Here is an 18,286-nt window from a genome sequence, read left to right as displayed (position 1 = left end):
GCCCTCTTTGTATTGTCTTCTGTCTGGCAGACAGGAACATTGCGTTGCAATTCACTGCCGTACAAACTTAAAAGGATCCATCTGAGAACGTACACACAGTCCGTGAGGTGGATGGCATCTTCGCCGTCTTGTTTTCATTGCTCAATGTCTGTTTTATCTCTCATTGCAGGTGACTCGACGGGCACCTGTGGGGATCCAGGCACACCTGCCCATGCCAGCAGGGAGGCAGGGAACTTCAAAGTGCGCAGCAAAGTGCGCTTTACCTGCGCAGTGGGACATACACTGTATGGCTCAGCAGAGAGGATCTGCTTCCCCAATGGGACCTGGTCTGGCAAACAGCCGTTCTGCAAACGTAAGAGAAACCTTTAAAATATCGCTTTGATGTTATGTATGAAACACGCTGGAGTCAAACTGAGAGCTAACACACAAATATTTCTTTACACAAAGGCACACATTTAAGCTCCTACAGATACAGAGGGAGCTGTGTGGTTCCATGAGGCCACGTACTGAATCCCGATAGTTTCTTGTCTTTCTGGTAGAAAGAAAAGAAACATGCAGCACTGAATATTACCAGATATCTGGTTTGAAGGGCTTTTCTTTTTTCAGCAATCAGACTTTATCCGTTTTAAACCTTATTTGGATTATACTGTAGGGTTATCCAGACAAAGTTCTTGAACCTCTGCTTTATGTCAAAGGGGCACTCCACCACATAAAGTTGGGTTTGGTTGTTGCAGGAAGCAGTAATCAACTGATGAAAAGGATTGTCTCTTTGGAGAGAGTCTCAAGTTTTAATATACAACTCATGTTACCAAAAAAGACGTGAAAGAACCCTTGGGCTTACGATTTAATAAAAGACAATGATTGCATTATGGGAAGGCCTGAAGCTTAAAGTTAGAAGAGAACTTCAGAAGTCTTTCAAAGTTTCTAAAAGTATAGTACAAATTGCTGTAAAGCCACTTTAAGCATTGTGCAAGTGCAAAATAAAGAATCAGCATCGGTTGTGGTATCCACAGTTTTCAAACAGGACGTGGCCTTTGCTTAAACACACAATGTATGCAACATATTGGCTGCATTCTAGCACATACAAAAAGCTCGCAAACGCAGCACTGCAGCAGATGGATAAATAGCTCTCTGCTGCAGTCTGGTATTTTCTGCCAGCACATGGTGCTGTGACTAGCTTCCAGATTGCAGCCGAGAAATTCATTAATTCTAGACACCTAAAGCCAAGTTCCTTTTGGATTGTGATAAATGAATCATTGTGGATTTTGAAGATATTAGTTCACAGAATGCCAGCTCTACATCTTGCATAAATTAGCCCCAGGGGTCAACCGGATATTGATGCAAATGTTTGACTGCTTCTCCGCTCCTCAGCTTACTGTCCACCAGCTTGGATGAGTGCCAGTGTCATTTTTAATATAATCAGCAAATGCACAGGTCCTCTGAACTACTCTGCCTTTCATTCCATCTCCTGACTTTCTTTCTTTCTTTTCCCCCCTTTCTCTAGCGTTCATTTCTCCAACACAGGCCCCTCCTCTTCTGATTTCTCTCGGTCTTAATCTCGTTGTCTAGCCATCTTCTCATCCCTATCTGCCATCTAACCCTCTTCCCTCTCATTCCCTCACTTTGTGTTCAACCTTTTCCTCCCTCTCTTTATTACCAAGCGTCTCTCTTCCACTAGCTTTTTATCTGTCCATCTCCCAGCTGAACTCCTGATTTAAAGATTACTTTAACTATCCATTCAACCGTCGGGAGTCAGGGAGGGGGACAGGAATTCACTGGAGCCTGAATGTGTTTCTGTGCTGTCTGCTTGTGATCTAAAACCCTGTCTCATGTTAAAGTCCATCCATTCATTATCCACAACCCCTTTACAGTCTCCGGAAAAACACTCAGTGTGGATATTCAACATGATATACATCTCACGTTGCCACGAGGGTCTGTTTTGTGTGTCTGTCATCGTGTCGATCTTGAATTATTAAAAAGAGGTGAGAAAAGAGGCTGCCGCACTTGATTTTTGGTAAATACACACAACAGCACATGCATACATTCTGTGGCTATATGTGCTCACGCATGTGTGTGTGTGTGCATTTGCAGAACAGAGCTGTGAGCATGCTGGCAGTTGGTATGTTGGTATGTGGCTGAGTGATGCGTTTGCACCTCAGTGAGTTTCTGCGTATGCACACATGTTAATTGAGAAATCACCACCACACTTGCAACACGTCTGTCTCCTACTAGAATCACTATTTCACATTTTCCAGGCAATTAGGTGATTGAGAGAGCAGATCACTTTTGTAATTAGACATGATTTGAAGCAGAAGAAAAACGCATGAAACAAACTGTCCTCTCTACTCTTCAGTGAAAAAAAAGGAGCAGATTTCAAAAACACTGAAAGGGATTCCTGAGTGGGGGAAAAAAAAATCCCAATCCCCGGTGCTTTTCTACCGCACTGGAAAAATTTTTCTCCCTATCATAGGATTGCTCAGCCACATTTCAGCTTTATTATCATTATAAGTGCGCCCTGAGTCTTTAGCTGTAACTGTTCACATTACCCCCTCGCTTTTAGACAGCACTGCCATCACCATAGATGTACTGTAGGACTTGACAGTACACAAACTGCACTTTATTTACTGATGACTCATCAATACTGCGATAAGGTTTTGTGTACCACTGCATCAGTTCTGCTCATTAGCCTCTCTTAATAAAGCTCTATAGATTAGTTGTTCTTTACTGCTTTATTCACAGCTTCTCTAAAAAACTAAAAAACAAGCAGCAGTGCTTTCTTACGTCCCGTAATGGGAGGCACAAAGACATAATGAGGAACAGAAGCCGAGGATTTCAGTCTGCCCTTTGCAGACTTTCCACCTGAGAGTTAATCAGACACAAGTCAAGAAACTGCAAACATACAGCAGGTCAAAAGCAAAACAGCAATTATTCCATAAATAAATATTTATATTCACAGTATAGTGCGTGAATATGTCCTTTCACAGCCATTTAATCCCCTCGGGACCTTCAGAAGTCATCTTGAAGCCACCTTCGGGGCTTCTAACCCACTGATATGGAAAATAGAAAATCCATTACTATTTTACACCTCTGACCTTCACATCCTGTCTTTTCTCCCCTGTATTGCAGCGGTACAGTGCGGGAATCCAGGTACCCCGGCTCACGGTCGTATTTCCCGTTTGGATGGCACAACCTTCTCCCATTCTATCGTGTATTCGTGTATGGAAGGATATTTCCTCACTGGTTCGCCTACACGCCAGTGTTTGGCAAATGGCACATGGTCTGGCACAGCTCCAAACTGCACAAGTGAGTTTTGCACACACAGACACATGAAAGGAGGATGTAGTCGTGTCTGGTAGTCATGGTGGATTTCTTTAAAAGGCCGCTCCGCTGCACAGCGTTCACACTTTCATTAGAAAATGAGAAGAAGAGCAGCTGTGTCAGTAGTCACTGTTAAAGGCTATGCTGTGATCGGTGTCTGATCAATAAGATGTGGTCAGGCATAGTCCAGATTCTGTCACTGCGGTGAACAGGGAACACACATCTTAGGGATTTCAGTGTTGCTTCGTTAATCACATTTAGTTCAGTCACACTTAAGTCTGGCAGTCGTTGAATTTGTTACTCAAGAACTAGAACACACGCGCACACAAAGAAAAAGTTAGAAAATAGGACAAGAACGATTAGGATGATCAGCACAATAATGCACAGCGAATGTACTGTTAGCATAGCAGATTGAATCAGCAGCCAGTCTCGTTCTTTGTATAATGTATGATCAAGTTGAACACGATGGACATTGAACCTGATGTTGTGCCCTCTTTCATCTGAAATCACGTGTGCCGGGAGCGCTGCTGAAATATATGATATCGATTAAGACAAATCTCTTTGAGCCTGTTCGCCCAGTGAAGCATCAAAGATGTCAGGCAGTTTTTATTGTCTGGATCTTGGCAAATGAGCCTCAGAGTAATTAAGAAGTATTCCAATCTATATTCAGTTTGCATCAGGATGACTTTGAAACAAAATTACACATTGTTCTTCTCTCTGAAAGTCCCCATATTCTCTCTTCCTTATTCTTTTTGCTTGTTATTGAATGACAAGAAAAAGATAAATGGTGTGGATGTAATTTTCAATTCTGGATTGAAATGGGTCTCTGGAGAGAGATGCACAGGGAAGGAGTGAAGAAAGCGAACGACTGGTGAAAAAATGGGTTTGAATAATAATGATCAAACGTGCAGTAAAGCAGAGGAGCTTTCTTAGCTCTTTTTCCCACTTTGGAGCGTGCTCATCCCCAAACTTCTTCTCTTTTGTACTATCACTTCACATTAAAGTTTAGTGGTCAGTTCAGGGACATCAACACTTAGGATGCCAGGATTGGCTCACTGTGCCTTCATTAAGGAGGCAATCATTTTCACGGTTCATGGGTAATCGATCATGTAGGTTACCAGATCAAAGTCACACAACACTCTCAAGGGGAGAGAGAAAAGTTTGAACTTTATTTTTTTCTCCCCAGAAACTCTTAGCGGATGATACATGAAATTTATTGAGCATGTTCAGAAATTAGCAAATGAGATGAAGTGTATTAAGGAAAGAGAGTTGCTCAGTGAATTGTGAACTAAAACCATAAAAGCACTTTGTCAAATAAATGGCGAACAGGGATTTTTTTTTAAAGTGAGAATATTTGCCGTTTAATACACTCTAATTCAGTTGATTTCTCTGCTATCATCATATTTTCGCTTCTCTTGTCTGTGCGTTTCTCTGTCAGTTTAAGTGTAGTATTGGATTCCCCAAGTGGTGCAGAGGGATTACTGTACATGAAGGCATTTCTGAAGCGATCTGTTTCTTCAAATTGGAGTTCTTTTTTCCTAAGTAGCTAAAATATACTAAGTAATTGGTCGGCTCACATTGCTTTAGAAAAAGAAAATCAGTGATATAGCATCATGTGTCACTTCTTGGTCTTCTTCTACTACTTCTTCTTTCGGCTGCTCCCTTTAGGGGTCACCACAGTGTATCACCTGCTTCCATCTCAGCCTGTCCTCCTTGTAGAATCTGAGTATATGTCACTAACGTTCCCAAAGTATATCACAGTACAGAAAACAATATTAAACTTTCAAGAAGCAAGAAAAAAATGTTCATGAAGATTTACTGGAAGCAGCTTATTGACTTAATTTCTCACAGCAAGTAAGTGCACTGAAAGAAGTTGCATAGTTAAGTTAAATTGTTGAAGTCGGTAGCCTGCAGCTGTTGTGCACTGTGCTTGCTTAACTTGAGTTTTCACTTCCCATAGATAGACATGCATAATTAAAGATTTACAACTGTATACACAAATTTTTTTCCTCTTTCTTTCTGCGCCTTTCTTCTGGAAAGATGACTTTTCCACCTCCTCACAAGATGGTCACCTGACACCGGCTAAAATCTTTATGAGCTGTCCTTGATTTATGCCAGCTGCTTCTGACATGGGTTTGAAGAGATGTGCCATGCTTAATTGAAGATAATGTGTAATTTCGGTGGCTTCAAATGAACTGTGCATATAAAATGTGGCAACACAAAATATGCAGTGAACATTCATATATACTGTGCATAATCTTAGTACAGATTCAGAAGCCCAGGTGTAATCCAGACCATAAGCATATGTGACGCAGCATGTGAAAGCCATGCTTTCTTGTTTTTGTTGCCTGAAATTTGTAGAATAACATGCAAAAAACAGGTTTTATTTATCATTCTTTGTCAATGACTTTTTATCTTGAAGATGTCAAACTGTGTCTGTTCTTTGAGTTATTGTGATTCAGTAACAATGCAGATAGATAAATACTCACTCGTACAGATACAGACACTTATAATGGCCACCTCATCAGTGACGGTATTGTCATGTGTGGAATTCTGGCCAATTGCCGGGTGATGGGTGCTTGTAATGACAGGAAAACCAGTGGTAATATCTTGTGTAACCACCAGGGGGAGCAGTGTGGAGCCGCATTGCTTTAGAGCACAGGTGTCCAACTCCAGGCCTCCAGGGCCGGTGTCCTGCAGGTTTTAGGCGTGTCCTTGGTCCAACAAAGGCTAAACGACCGAACAAGCTGGACAGATTATTGCTGACTTGTGTTTCTGAACATGAAAGCATAAAATGATTATTTCATTGCATTGCTAATGTTCTTATACAAAATGCAAATTTTAAATTGAAATTTGAACTCGCTGCGATTGCGCAACAATATGTTTAAGTGTGTGTATTTCTGTCAGAAATATTTGGCACTTTTTTCTGAATATTTTTGATAATTAATGAGTGAAACACTGAGTGTAGGAGTGAACCACAAAGATTTGGCACTGTGCTTAAAACTATTGGTAATTCTCGCCAGTTACGCTTTCCAAATAAATTAACAGTCATAGCATATGCATGCTTTCTCAAGTTGTCTGCAGCTAATCTTGGTCTATCACCTTTGCGATTTATATTAATACTCTAGTTTAAAACTTTTGTGCTCTGAATGGGACACTCCAAGTCCAACAACTGGTACATGTCCTGCAAATAAATGTCCAACAGGCAGCATTTATTTATTTAGTTATAGGAAAAACTCCATATGCTGACAAGTAGCAGAGAAGTAACAGTTATTGTTGTTCACCCTGGTCTTCATGAGCGACCATTGAAACAGCTCTGCCCCCATAGGATATGATTTATTTTATCAACTATGCAATCGGGAGATTATCAACAGCTGATACCTATTTTATACATTTTCTATATTGTTTCTTGTGATTGTGCGATCAAAGATCATCATCATCATCATATGAACCCTCAACCTGAATGTAGAGAAAAACCACTCAAAATGTATGGAAAAGAACCGTCTGGATGCTGATGATAAATAAATAAATAAATAAATAAATAAATAAATAAATACACACTTTGAAAAAAAGAACTTGTAAAAATATGTTATGCAGTAAATTGCCGGGTGTGAACCACCTGCATTTTTTTAACTATCCATCCATGCTCTGCGTATCTCTGATAAATCGCTGCAGTAATTTTAAGGGTAACTTTTACAGACAGCGGATTCCTTTGTCACAATAAGGTGACCGTTCAAACAGCTCTCTCACCCCCCCACCCCCCCTCAGAAGGCCAATGACTGCAAAAAAACTCTGGCCAAAGATCCGCTGTAGGCCGTTTGTGATTTTAACACATATAAACAGTATCCCAGGAATCACTGACAGCAGGTATTTACACAAAACTGGTACAAAAACAATCATTTTCTTTGTATTTTCCTGAACCAGCCCCCCCAAAAATGCTATGCAGCCCAAACAGCTGATAAGTTACACACACTCTGCAGTTGAGTAAAGAGGCGTGTTTATAGTGGAAAGTAGACGCTCCCCAGGAGAAGAAAGGGTGGATGCCTAGCTTCTGACATTCAGCTGAGAGCTCGCTGTGAGTTAACAGTCAGCCGGCTGACCTCTTGTTGAAAGCGGCAGTTTTCAGTGGCTATATCTGCAGCATGTATATTAAATAGTAAATATCTAACTAATAACTAATAATTTATTTGACATCAATTTCGAGAGGATGATAAATCTTACTGGTAAATACTAAACTTTATTTAATAAATAAAAGCGGCAGCACTCTTGACTTAGGGAATGGCTGGTGTAAGCCTATCTGAAGTTGAGTATTTTTCACATTTCCTGTCAAATATCACACAGGCAAATTTTTGTTCAGACAGTCAATATTACCAGAAAATGAACCTTACATGCTTTGGTGAGACCCAGATGTTATCTTTCCTCCACAATGCACCACAGAAAAGCTTGTCCTTGTAGTGTAATTACTACATTATTACATGAGTAGTCAAATATCATAGGGCTAAATTCTTAGAATTCGAAACATGGTTTACGTTATCTGACTTAGACTGGAAGTTGATAACAAGTTTAATAAGTAGTAAGTTACTGTGTGCAGAGCCACAGAACCACTTTGGGTGAGGAATATTATGACAACTGCACATTAAACATCAAATGTATCAGTACCAGCTCCACTGCAGTTTATTCTTTGTCAGATTATGATATTTGGGGCAGGAATCTGTAAGAAGGATGCAGTACGGCATTGCTTCAGTTAACAGAAAAGGCACACAACAAATGACTATACATGCCAAACAAGCATAAAGGGTGCTGCTATGGTTTTATGTTAATTTTCAAAATAAATGAGACTAGTTTGTTCACATAGTGACATCAGTTTCAATCTCGTAAAATGAAGAATCCAGCTTTTCCCATGTGTTCTGTCAGAATACAAAGCTGGTTTTACCCATGAAGGAAATACATCTCCAAGTGCTGAATTCCTTGGCAATAACCAAAAATAAACAAACAGAAATTAATTTAAGGGAGGAGGCGTTAGCAGTGACAGCCATATGCATCAAACTGACTTCTTACATTAAGGTGAACAAGTCAGGAAAGATTTTGTAATAAGTATGCACAAATTAGAGCCTCCGAGATGAAACGAGGGCTATGAAAAAGCAATCAAATAAAGGCTGGCAACTATAATTTCATCAGCGGTAGCACTGGGTTAAGACCTGACAACATACTGGGCCAACACTCAGCCATCTGTTTACTTTGGAGAAATTGTGCCATGAAAAGAAGCCAAGAGTAGGGATATGAAAAGAAGAGACTGCACAAAATACATTATTATTATTTTTATTAGTTCCTCTGCTGATTTAGACAAATTATATAACTAGAGTGGCGTAATCTAGAATGGAGAAGTGCAAGTAAACATTACGATTACTGTTAGTAGTATTATGACAATGTAGGTGTCACTTAGTCTTATGTCATGTGCACAGCAAACTGGCAATGTAGCTATTCCTTATTTTCACATAACATTATGTCAGATGCCTGGAAATCATTTTTAGTTATGTTAATGCCTCGAACACTTAAGAGGCCAACGAATACTGTGTTCCTTAGACGGCATCTAAAAGAGCTGCTTTATAAAATAATGATTCATTGTTACTTTATTACTGTCCACCTATCATTTATTTGTCACGTGGGCTTTTAGAAGTCATTTGAGAAACTGCTTGTATGTTGCTTTCAGTTACAAAATTATTACATTCAGACTAAAACCTCAGTGTATCTAAAAGTATCATTAAAAACCCCACGTCACTATATTCTGCTCTCAGCTCCCATTCAGGACATCCAATGGAAGTAGCTTTCTTTTTAAGAACTTAAGGATTGTAATGAAATAAACTGAATCTCAGTTTTCTGAAAAGTCCAAGTAAGCAACTTTTGTTACAAACATAAATTCACATAAATGGTGGCTGTAGGCACCTTTTGGCTTGTGAAGCTGACTCTTAAAGCCCAAAGGTGGGGATTCTGACTTTCACTATCTTGATATTTTGTAGCAGAATGCAACAAGTAAAGAGCTGGATGCAAAAACCGAGGGAAATGGTACACACCTTTTCATTCACAGTGTTGACCAGTTCAGATACCTAACCTGTTTTACCTTCCTTTTTGATTGCAAATGGGAAATATTTTACAAAATAAATGTTGTATGAAATGTGACTTAAAACTATAATTATGACCAAAAACACTCCAGGGAAGTGTTTACTGAGGTCATAGTTCAAGGGAACAGTGCTGTCTTTTTCCTTTGGGATAGATAAGTCACCCCATGCTCTCCATTAGAAAGAAAGCAGATTCAAAGTGTTCACTGGCTTCACTATTCAGATCCAGAAGCCACACTGGTAGCCTCATCGATTACAAAGACCAGCTGAAATACAAACAACATAGAAGAAAAGTACTTTTATGTATCTGTAAAACTGCAGCCAAGCTAGTTTTTCCAGTAATTCTTTACAGATAAATGTCCCTCAGAGGTGAATTGCTACTCTCTACTCTCTCATGTCCAACAGCTCATTACAGACCTGCCAAATCACACAAAAGGCAATACCCTGATCAGTCATACTTAAGTTGAACCAACGTTGCTTCTGGCAATTCACGACTACACAGAACAATTTGATTCATACGAGTGAAAGAATACTCAGAACCAATTAACATTTACCAGTCACGAACATATAACTACTGACTAGCTGGTGGCAAACACGCAGCGTTAAGTTTTTTGTGTTTTTTGTGCAGACATCTCCTGTTCTTGTCACTGTCTTGGGTATGAATTATGGGTCGAGGTGTAGCAATGATCATCATGCACAGCTGTAAATGTCACAGATATTTCAGTCATTTGATAAAATATTAGTATGACCGCTGTATCATTATTAACCTGTTAGCAGTCGGACGTACCGCCCACGGTACATTGGATGGTTTAGGGGACTAATTGTAAATTTGTAGGACTGCTAAGGGGTTAAACCTGAAAAGAATAATCCTAACCATGATGAAGTACACAGTGATGTCGCAGTGGCACAAATAAATGCAAGATTAGGAAAAGAACTAATGATTAATGATACAAAGGAAGACTAAAAATAGAAATGTTGCTTTATGTTTCATGTTGAAGTTCACTCCACACCATTAAGGATGATTTCTGATGCAGCGCTTATTTTTTACTACCAATGGCAGTGATCACCTGTGGCGATCCCGGTATCCCAGCAAATGGACTCAGGTTTGGCGACGACACCACAGTGGGCCAGAATGTGACGTTCATGTGCCAACTGGGGTATGTGATGGTGGGAGGGGACAACTCTTTCACCAGGACCTGCACCAGCAATGGGACGTGGAGTGGAACCATGCCAGCATGTCAAGGCAAGTACCTCCCACAGATACGCATTTCTCCTACACTGTATCAAAGACTTGCTGCGGTGGACGTTCAACCTTGATAACCATCAGACAGCGTTGTAACAACCTTGGCATGCCAGCACACTGTCACGCACAATCTAAAGTGTATGCTTACATCCAGAGATCTAATGAGATTAGCAAGAAAGGTGACACAGGCTTCCTGTGTAGTCAGATACTGCCATATACTCCTCACTTAAGCGCACTGATAATGCAAATGGCAATGACACTGAAAGACATAAACCTATTTGCATAATAAGGTGCATATATTTGAAACGTACACATCCACAAATAGAAATAAAGCCATTTTTAATGTGTTTCTCAAAATATCACCCATTTAATGCAAAAATCTTGCTACTTTTTATGCTTCACTGTCTATGGCCACATTCTCAGCTGGATTAAAAAAAAAACTATATATCTCCATCTATGATGATTTCATCCCCCAGTCTAGAGTTGCACCTGTGAATGCAAAGAGCCGATGCTAAAAGTTCTCTGACACCTGGTGATGGATGGCTAATAAGTCCTCTCCATCACCACAAGGATACCTCTAATTGTACCCCAACAGTTAATCACTGGAGTCCTCTCCCTGAAGTTTGGGCCCATTCTACTCTATGATTAACATCAAAGTTGGAAAATCCAGGAAGAGGACTTAGCTGTTGTACGCCCATCAGCGATACATCACTCCGTGATTTATGACGCCTGAGTGGAGGCATAGATTAGCATTTCTGCGCTTGACACTCAAAAGTAAGTATTGCAGGGAAGATTAACTTGTGCAGCGAACAGCTCAAGAGTACACCAGGAAGGGGAAGAGCCCACAAGGCTAATAGGGGCTCATTGTTGCTAAGGAACTGTTCCCAGGCTGCTGTCTCAGTTACAGTGAAGCAGGCCTCTTGAGGTAGACGAAAGGACAAATGAAATGAAATAGGCAGGTTGTGAGAGGTTCAAACCTCCTTTGAGTTTGTTTTTTGTGTTTCTACTTGTAACCCATATATAAGACTTTTTTGGGGGGGGATCCAAAGATAGTTAAGCTCATAAGTAGCTGTTTAAGCCAGGCTACTTCTTGCCCTACTAATCTTCTCAACTTTGTCTTGAAGATTAAAAAATTACAAAATTCAGTCTGACAGTAATTGTAATATTTTATTAGTGCTATTCAATATTAACGTGCCGTGTTCTGGGGTATTGTACGGTGAAGCTGTTGGTTGAATTGATGGTCCCACAGCTGTTTAAACTGGGAGAGAAAAGAAGACAGAGGGCAATATGTGCAAGTGTATAACCCTCATGTGTGTATATTAAAAGTGTGTGACATTGCTAACCTCTGAGCGCTAATCCTTGACAGCTACCGCAACCGCTCAGCCTCTCGGTCCCCGATCCGGCTACGCTTAATGGGGGTGGCGTGGAAAGGAGCAAAACCCCAGAGCTTAGGCCTCCTCATCACACTCGCTCACACACCGCTGTGCCTGAATACAATCACACGGGGGCATTCAATTACAGAAGTGTCTCTCTCATGCATACGTAGACACAGATGATTGCACACTCACGTTTTCTCCCAGCGCTGCCACTGCCTGAATGCTGTCAGCTCCCACTGACCTGTATGCATTAGTCAGTGAGCCACAAGGTCCTCCTGCCTCTGTCTCTCAACTGCCTTCGCTTTTCCGATAGCACTTATTTCTCTCATGGGATAAATGAATAAAAGAAAGGCAAGAGAGAGGACTTTGATTACTAAGTGGGTGCTCAACATTAATTTTCCATTCCTCGGTGTGGATGGGGTATAAAGAAGGAGTACAGACGTTTTATGCTTTGCTTTCCCCCTGTCGCTGTGTTCTTCCTGTCCTTTGGTCTCTTTCTAAGACTATCTAGGGCAAGCAATAGAAAAGCACACTGGTAATCATACGTTTTTTTCTCATCACTCTCCCTGACAGCCTACGCAGTGGGACATCTCAGAAAAGGACTGGAAAAATATCTGTTTTCTTTTCTTTCATGTGAAACTAAAAACAATGCCTATTTTTGCACAAGTTTTTTTTTTTGTTTTGTTTTTGTTTTTTTGTTGTTCATTTTTCACGATTGGGTTTAAGTTGAAGGTGCTTGCAGTTCACTCAAGGTGAGCTGTTTTAAAGTTCTCACACCTGGCATCTGTCACCTTGTCATAGATTTTGGATGATTGTGCCACAGGAAACTGAGTTAGTATTCTAAGAAAGGGAGGGGGAGGAGGGGGGAAAAGTGAGAGGAAAGCCAAGAGGAGAAAAATTGAGACAGAGAGGTTTTGCATGTGCCAAGCCTGGGCATAAATTTGCACTTAGTGTATGAGCATCAGTTTTAGCCACAGCGTTTGTGTGTGATGACGCATCCTAAGCCTTGCCCGGCAAGGATTCAGTTTGAATCCCGGGTTTGGCATGTTCAGCTAAGAGGCACTAATGCTGCTTAGAACTACTTACGAAAATGGGGACACTCTCTGCTTTTTTTAAAGCAAGTAATTTCAGATGCAGTGCTTACAGGATTAGAAGACCTACTCTTCTAATCTGTGTAAATTGCCTACTTGCACACGTGCACTCATACATTTTCTATAACCCCCCCCCTTCGTGTCTTTTACACAGATATACCGTAAGATCACTGAAATACACACGCAAACCTGCTTTTTACTTTACAGCCTCCAGCTACGCATTTTAGTGAGATAATTCAGAATGAAGTGCCCCTTTTTTCCCAGAGCAACAACTTGGAAATCCCAAACTGAAGGCACTCTTTACTGATTCATTAACTTCAAAGGGAAACAATTTTAAGTGAACCTGTTTCTCCTTGAGAAACAAAATTACGTTAACAAACAAAACATTAAAAAACAGATTGGAGCACGAGAAGGTTTTTGCTCTTATTTTTATTCTCTATTCACCGTGGCCTAAATACTGTTCTGATTATAGCACACTTCATATATACTGTATATGCTGCTGCAAAATGTCCATATGGAAATCATTTTGGATCTGCTGCCAACTGAGAACAAAAAGACAGTTCCACCTTTGAGAGGATGTGTGAATATCCCACAGTGGCTTGCTCCACATTTACTGTAATTTGTTGTGCAGAGAATGAAAAGTTGCGCTAACGAGGCAAGGAAGTTGTCCGTCATGTGCCTGCCTTCTATCCCCGCGTCACTCTCATGTCATAACTTGGATAATTGTCACAACTTTTTGATTTTTGAATTGTGAAAATAAGATGAAGAGAATTAAAGGCTTCTGAAAGTCGGGGAGCCATATGTAACAAGCACGCATGTATTTTAAATATAAACGAATCAATTGAACTTGCCACAGTTGAAAGACTCGGATAAGGCTCGACTTCAGTTTGCAGATGTTTGTTCAAGTGTTTAACCAAACACAAGAATGCCAAAAAGAAAGAAGGGAGAAAAAGACTTGGGGGTAATGATGGGTGCTGAGGGAGGATAGCAGTGGTATAAAGCAACAGCACTAATTTATTCACATCTCTAAAACCCATATCCCATCTGCGTCCCCACGGGTTCATCTCCAAGTGTGTCAGAACAAACTCTGAGCTTTATTATGCATTCATTTATTACATTTGTTGAGCTGAAAGTTTACGGCTTACACAGACGCAAGATGCCCCCCTCATTTTGCACAGAAATTATTCTGTATTCTCCAAACAGAAATCGCTCACAGTCAAAACACAGACTATTTCTCTGAGCTAAAGACCTCATTTTCAGCTGTAATCCACACTATGCAGAATGGTGAATTAGTGCCACCTCTGCTGCTTTTTAATTTGATGCTTTTGGTGTAATGGGGTTTTGGTCACTGCATTGACCAGTTTTAACCTGACTTGGTTTTTAGTTTTTTTTAGTTTTTTTTTTTTAAATAAAGGTCTCTAGGAAACATTTTAATCATCAGTATATGAATAGGATGATAAAAGCTTTTATTTCTTGGATGAAAAGTGAGTGTATTACTGTGTTTACTGTGTGTTTACATCCATCTTACGCCATCTTAACCTCAGTGCAATTAATATTTAGCAACATTTCAATTTGAAATGTAAGATTCAGTACATGTGTAGCCATATTCTTGTAAATACAGATTAATCACAGTAGTTGTTTGTCTGTTCTCCTTGAGTTACATTCAGCAGCCATTTTGGTTGCTGAATGTAACTCACCTTTGCTGTAAGGCAGAAGAAAAACAATCTTTCCTCAAGGTTTCGTTTGACCTCTCCTGCTGGCATCCAAGGCTACTAAACCCAATATTTTCAAGTCACAACATTTTCTTGTTGTAAGTTATATTTTAGCTGAGAGTCTTCGTTTGCAAAATACCTTCTTCCAGCAAATATTCAGACTGTGTCAGAGAGTGAACCATAGATGATTCCAGTAAACTATCAAAGACTATATTCTATCTATAACTCTAAATACTTCAAATTTGCTTTAGAGCCTCAACTATTGCAGAGGGTGGCGGTACACACTAATCAGTGTGTGCCCTCTTTTAAGCATTGCACTCAAACTTAATTCATTCTGATTTGTGCTTTGAATGTACTCTGATGCGTCTGTGACCTGCGTATCCACTCTATCCCTACAGTGGTCACCTGTCCTACACCCCCATCCATCCCCAACGGCCTCCTTGAGGGCTCAGTCCTGGAGTGGGGGACCAGCGTGAGTTACACCTGTTTACCCGGCTATGAGCTGTCTTTTCCTGCTGTGCTAACCTGCACAGGGAACGGGACATGGAGCGGAGACTTGCCTCAGTGCTTGCGTGAGTCATCGTTTCCTACGTTCATTCATGCCCACAGTGCCTTCAGGATGATTGTAATGTACAGGAAGTCTCTCTATGTTTAGACTGAAATAAACCAGATGACATTTCTGAGACTGTCAGAAACTCGGTGATTCCAACAGTGAGCTTAATTGGACTGTTTTTGCCCGTTTTTAACCATTATCAGGCTTATGATTTTTGACTCTTAAAATAAGTCTTGCATCCTTTTGTTACATGTATTTGAGTTTCCAGACAGCTCTATACCTGCATATAATTTTGTTTCTCACATGCATTACATTAGTTTTAAGTTGTGCCCTCCAAGGCAAAATCCCGTATACACCACTTTTGCTGCTTTAAAAGGTTACTTCAAGTTAATGAAAGTCAAGGAATTTTGCTTAAGGATCATACAAATGAAATGAGACAGTCTGGCAGAGATGCAGAACAGAGATTATATCTGATCTCCTAAGTTACAACATCAGGGTCTTTTTTGTAAGCATTCAATCATACTTAACCCTTAAACCACTTAAAGTAAATTTTAAAAAAAACGTCTTTCTTAAATGAAGGCTGGAAAAATGCAAAGAGGAGTTGGACGTTAGATCCTGCCCGTTTCTGAAGACCTAAATAAATATTTCATCATTAGCACGTGAAAACGAAGCTCTTATTTGGATTTTGATTAAATGAAAAGTGAATTGACCTCTAGCCTAAGTAACAAAGCTACAATATTAACGATGAAGATGATGATGATCCGAGCGCAGCCACAAGTGACGTGTCGGGTGCGTCTTACTACATTAAGACCTTTCTCTGAATCATCTTTGCAAGCATAATAATAACCTCTGGAATGCATGACTGCTCAAGAGTGTCTCGCTGTCATCTGAATCATTCCTGCATTGTATCAGTCAGACAGAAATGAAATATCAAGAAGGCTAGAGTACTTGCATGCATTTGCTTCTCTCTGAATATCAGTCAGGACTAAGTAGAATAAAACAAAAGCCACTAAAAATAATCCTGCTCAAACCCTTCAAGTGCCGCCGTTTTGTTTGAAGTATCGCCACTTTAACTGCTGAATATAGGCAGTCCTTTCGTGCTGAGTGAAGTGCTGAATTTTGCATCCTACAAATTAAATATTGCAGCCCTCGTGTGCAAGAAATCTCTGCCGTCAGATACTCGACTTTCTATTAGGTATAGCGTTTTATTGTGTATACAGTTACTTTGGCAAGGTTTTGAATTAGAGGAAAATTGGGATGTTTGTAGTATTTCATTATCACATGTTGGATCACAACAGACTGAACCTATAAAGCCCCCTGAGCCCATTTGAAAATAGTGCATTTGCTGCTGTGCTCTCTTGTAATTGATGCTGATGACAGAGTTCATTGCTTGTGGCCATCTTCAGTCAGGCGAACGCGGGCCCATTTGGGTACTTAGCTTCTGAAATGCAGCTGACAGACTGCTCGTGTTTGTGGCCACGCTACTAGAAGCATAGTACCGCTTGTAGCCATTTGCTGTACTCAGTGGCCACATAGCAGTCATTTACTTTAAGTCAGTATGCGCACTGCTTTCTGATTTATATCCTGCTTAACTGAAAACGACCATATTTGTGTGCCATGCCCTGATAGTGCTCTAGCAAAGCTGAGTAACCAAATGCATGTTGTATTGAGGTACGCTTGTATCTTTGTTCGCCTGCTAAGAGTAAAACATGTCGCCTGTTCGTAAAATGGATAAGGTTCCACCTGATTAATGTCTGGAAGTTGTCTACTCCAATTATGGTGAGCGGAGTCATCCCTCAGCACACTACAATCATTTTTCCACATCAGCTACCCCAAAACAACCTCCCGCAGCAACGTGAGTGAGTAACCTTTATGTTCCATGATACTGTTAAGTGTATCTGGGCAGAGAATTGTTTTTGAATTGGTAATTATATTTAATAGCCCTATCACTCACAACGCAGAATTCATGCTTTAGTGATTGTGCTAAATTGACACAAATTGAGAGGAATGCACTATAAATATCACCGAGTGTGACCAATAACCAACTTCTGTGGAGAACTTGGCTCTCCTGCTACATTACTCGCGGTAGGAACATGTATATGATAAATCACTGAGGTTTACCAAGGAAAATAAACGAGTCATTAAAACGGGAAGACAAAGGGGAAAAAATGCTGATCATGTTTGGTGTAGAAAAGGCTATTATCTGTGCTTTAAAGTGACAACAATGCACTATCTACAGCAGTCTGCGCTGGTGGTTATTATCAGTTGAGAAGTCATTAGAGGTAAATTCTTCTGTGGTCAAAGTTTGTTTATGGTACTGGCCATTATTACTGGGACGCTCTCCATTTTCACAGGCAAGCTGTGAATGCCCATATGCCTGCAGTATTTTTCTATCTGTGCATTAGCTGCAACTATAAAGATAATCTTAAATATTTTCTTAAGTTACCATCTTTACTGAGGAGATTTCCCAACAGAATCATAAAGTCAGCGGGACGAATCATCAAATTCCTTTTAGCTACATCATACAGATTTGCTGCAAATCAGACCTGATAAGTTTGTTATATTTTGTATGGTATGAAATCATTTTAAATATACTGCCTAGCAGTTTAGTATACATACAGCATGGCTGCACTGCTGTCTGTTTAAAAAATATATATAACTGCAATTTATCAACTTCAACTCAGCACTTTCTCTTGAAATACAGTTCAGCAAAACTCCAGGAGGTGCAATGAATCAGCAAAGCAAGTCTTTTCTTAATAGTTGAACTTTCTTTAGCCAGACAGGATTAAGATGCATGGCACTGCTTTCTATAACAACACATATGAATCTCCTAAATTCAATGCTTGAGAATGCTTGAGAATGCTAGTTCATGCGTCT

The 18,286-nt window shown here is 40.1% G+C and overlaps 1 protein-coding gene across 1 annotated transcript in view; it reads left to right on the top strand.

Annotated features, from left to right (window-relative positions):
- Positions 1–18,286, top strand: part of LOC102195523 (CUB and sushi domain-containing protein 3-like) — a 230,622-nt gene that overhangs the window by 193,229 nt on the left and 19,107 nt on the right. The window contains exons 57-60 of the mRNA XM_005743207.1: positions 170–352; positions 3,127–3,303; positions 10,495–10,677; positions 15,255–15,428. Coding sequence (XP_005743264.1) covers positions 170–352; positions 3,127–3,303; positions 10,495–10,677; positions 15,255–15,428 — 717 coding nt within the window. The remainder of the gene's footprint in view (positions 1–169; positions 353–3,126; positions 3,304–10,494; positions 10,678–15,254; positions 15,429–18,286) is intronic.

The sequence above is a fragment of the Pundamilia nyererei genome, unplaced genomic scaffold (genome assembly GCF_000239375.1).
Source record: "Pundamilia nyererei isolate P.nyererei 1_Seehausen unplaced genomic scaffold, PunNye1.0 scaffold00128, whole genome shotgun sequence".
Lineage (NCBI taxonomy): Eukaryota > Metazoa > Chordata > Actinopteri > Cichliformes > Cichlidae > Pundamilia > Pundamilia nyererei.
Note: the sequence above shows the minus strand (reverse complement) of the source record. Positions and strands in the feature narration are given on the sequence as shown.